The sequence below is a fragment of the Fragaria vesca genome, unplaced genomic scaffold, assembly GCF_000184155.1.
Source record: "Fragaria vesca subsp. vesca unplaced genomic scaffold, FraVesHawaii_1.0 scf0511051, whole genome shotgun sequence".
Lineage (NCBI taxonomy): Eukaryota > Viridiplantae > Streptophyta > Magnoliopsida > Rosales > Rosaceae > Fragaria > Fragaria vesca.
The window spans coordinates 1-2413 of record NW_004441514.1 but is presented as its reverse complement, the minus strand read 5'-3'; the positions used below and the strand labels follow the sequence as shown (position 1 = coordinate 2413).

The 2413-nt window shown below is 36.8% G+C and overlaps 1 protein-coding gene across 1 annotated transcript; it reads right to left on the bottom strand.

The window, feature by feature from the left end:
* Positions 1 to 9: 9 nt before the first annotated feature.
* On the bottom strand, positions 10 to 813 carry LOC101311818 (ethylene-responsive transcription factor ERF091-like). The gene has a single exon (XM_004309281.1). It carries the CDS (start codon positions 811 to 813, stop codon positions 10 to 12), a length of 804 nt encoding a protein of 267 aa, XP_004309329.1.
* Positions 814 to 2413: the final 1600 nt, after the last annotated feature.

Genomic DNA, 2413 nt, shown 5'->3' with positions numbered 1-2413 from the left:
TTTTTTTTGTCAAAATGAAGAGAGCAAACTGTCCAAGTAGTCACTTCCCAGGTCTTGGAACTCAAACACATCAAACTCATCTTTGAACATTTTTTCCATGCTTACGTTTCGTTTTGATGCAGATTTTGTAGTCATTACCTCAACATTTTCTTCCCACTCTCGCACTCCTCTCTTGAGAGGATTCAAACCATTGTGAGAAGTTGTAGGGGAACAAATATTGTTGAGGCTGCAATTCTCAAGTCCAACAGCCTTTGCAACTCTTTCAAAAGGGAAGTTAAGATGTGCTTTTGTACCTCTGATTCTCAAAGCAGCTTTGTCATACGCCAAAGCTGCCTCCTCAGCAGTCTCGAAAGTCCCAAGCCAAACTCTAGCTCCTTTTCTTGACGAGTCTCTGATTTCTGCTGCATACTTTCCCCATGGCCTTCTCCTAACTCCACGATAATGCTTTGTTGCCACTTTCTCTACTCTCTCAACCATCTCTTCCATGGCTAGTTTGGCAGCCTCATTTCCCTGTAATTTGTCACCGCAAGACTTCTCAATATGACAAGAAGGAATACCGCAAGTGTCGAGAAGCTCTTCCCAGGCCTCAGCTCCCATTGACATCCACCTACCCAGACTTGGTAGCCTTTGAAGAACTTCTAATGATCCTTCTCTTCCATCAAGACTTGGTAGTTCTTCCCAGGCTTTTGACATGTTTGTTGTGTCGCTTGTTCCTTCATTTCCTCCATCAACACCAATAAAGCTGGCCCATACGTTCTCTAGAATTGCTTCTGGTGCTGCGCCAACATTACGATCAACACTATGTACAGCCATTTTCAATTACGAATCAAACCAAGTGTGTCTCACATTCACAAACTAGATTTATGATGGGAAAGAGGAGATTGTGAAGTGAGACTTGAGAAATATATATAGCACTATAGAAGGAAAGCTAAACGCGTGAACAGCTTAATTGTAGGACTCAGCTGGTAACTTGTTCTTCAATTTAACTGCTATATCTTTGCCGGATTTCAGGAATTAAGTGCTTTAAAGAGATGGGGCTTGATTTTCAAGTCTCCTACGTCGCCTAGAGTGGTTGTTCTAATAATTTCTGCACCTTTATCAATGTAGATTCTATGTACTTTGGATTTTTTATTATTGAAACCCACCTGAAATTCATGATGGTTGCATTAGAAACAGAGCAATCGAAGAAATGAAAGCTGGCTAGAGAATGAGATGTGATTTAAATTTACATTTTATATTCGTGGCTAGAGTATAATTTCAGTTTTAATTGGCATGTCTACATCTGTAGCCATTAAGCTCTCAATTTTGTAGAATGATTAGACTTAGATGTGTATATATTGTTGAATTGTATTTTAGGGCATAGGCATAGTATGGGCATATATATATATATATAATATCGGATTGCAGAGTCAGCTGGTAAGGATTAAGAATTTGGGGATTAAGTTAAGATACGTTTAACTAATTATTGAAGTTGCTGAATTCACAATAAAAATGCTTGTATACTACTGAAAAAGGGTACTTTAACAACATTTGTGGCATTAATTGCTGAAAACATTGTATAATACTATAATATGTGATGTATCAACTTTGTTTTCAAGTTGTAAAATGAGTCATCAAAGTAGTAATATCAGTCATTAAAGTTGTAATATTAGAGCATCTTTAGCAATGCTAGCCATTTTTTAGTTAAATTTTAGTCAAATTAGCTAAAATGTTATTTTAGCTAGCCACTTTAGAAATGCGGCTGCATCAATGCTCTCTATTTTAACTAGCATTACATCAACATTATTCTTCAAATAAAGATTAAATAGTTTAAATATATTTATATATCATGTAAAATATCTTACAAAGAATGCATTAAATTATAGCTAGCCTCATATGAGTCATCTCGCTCTCTAAATTTAGCTAGCGAGATAGCTAAAAGTTATAATAGCTAAACTTTGGCTAGTCTGCTGGAGCTCCGAAAATATCAAAAAAAGCTAAACACACTCTCTGAAATAGCTAAAAGCTAAAATATAGAGTCTGCTAAAGTTGCTCTTAGTCGTTAAAGTTGTAAAAAGAATTAGTTACAATATTAGTCCTCATTTGTCCTTAAAGTGGTAATTGAGATCCTCAAAATTGTAATATGAGTCATCAAGTTGTAACAACTTTTTTCTAATCACTTTAAATACTCAATTACTACTTTAAGCACATATTTTACACTACCAGGACAAGCACTTTAGCCGACGAAAATTTTTCGTCGGCCTGTCAGCTTAATTCGTCGGCTAAGATCTTAGCCGACGACCTTTCGTCGGCTAAGATTTCGTCGGGAAAAGCTCGTCTGTGGTGACTTTAGCCGACGACACACGTATAAGTCGTCGGCTAAAGTCAAGACTTTAGCCGACGAAATAATGTCGTCGGCTATAGTCCAGACTTT

What these genes read in the sequence shown, in the direction of transcription:
- LOC101311818 (XM_004309281.1), bottom strand. Translation starts at nt 813, where the DNA reads ATGGCTGTACATAGTGTTGATCGTAATGTTGGCGCAGCACCAGAAGCA.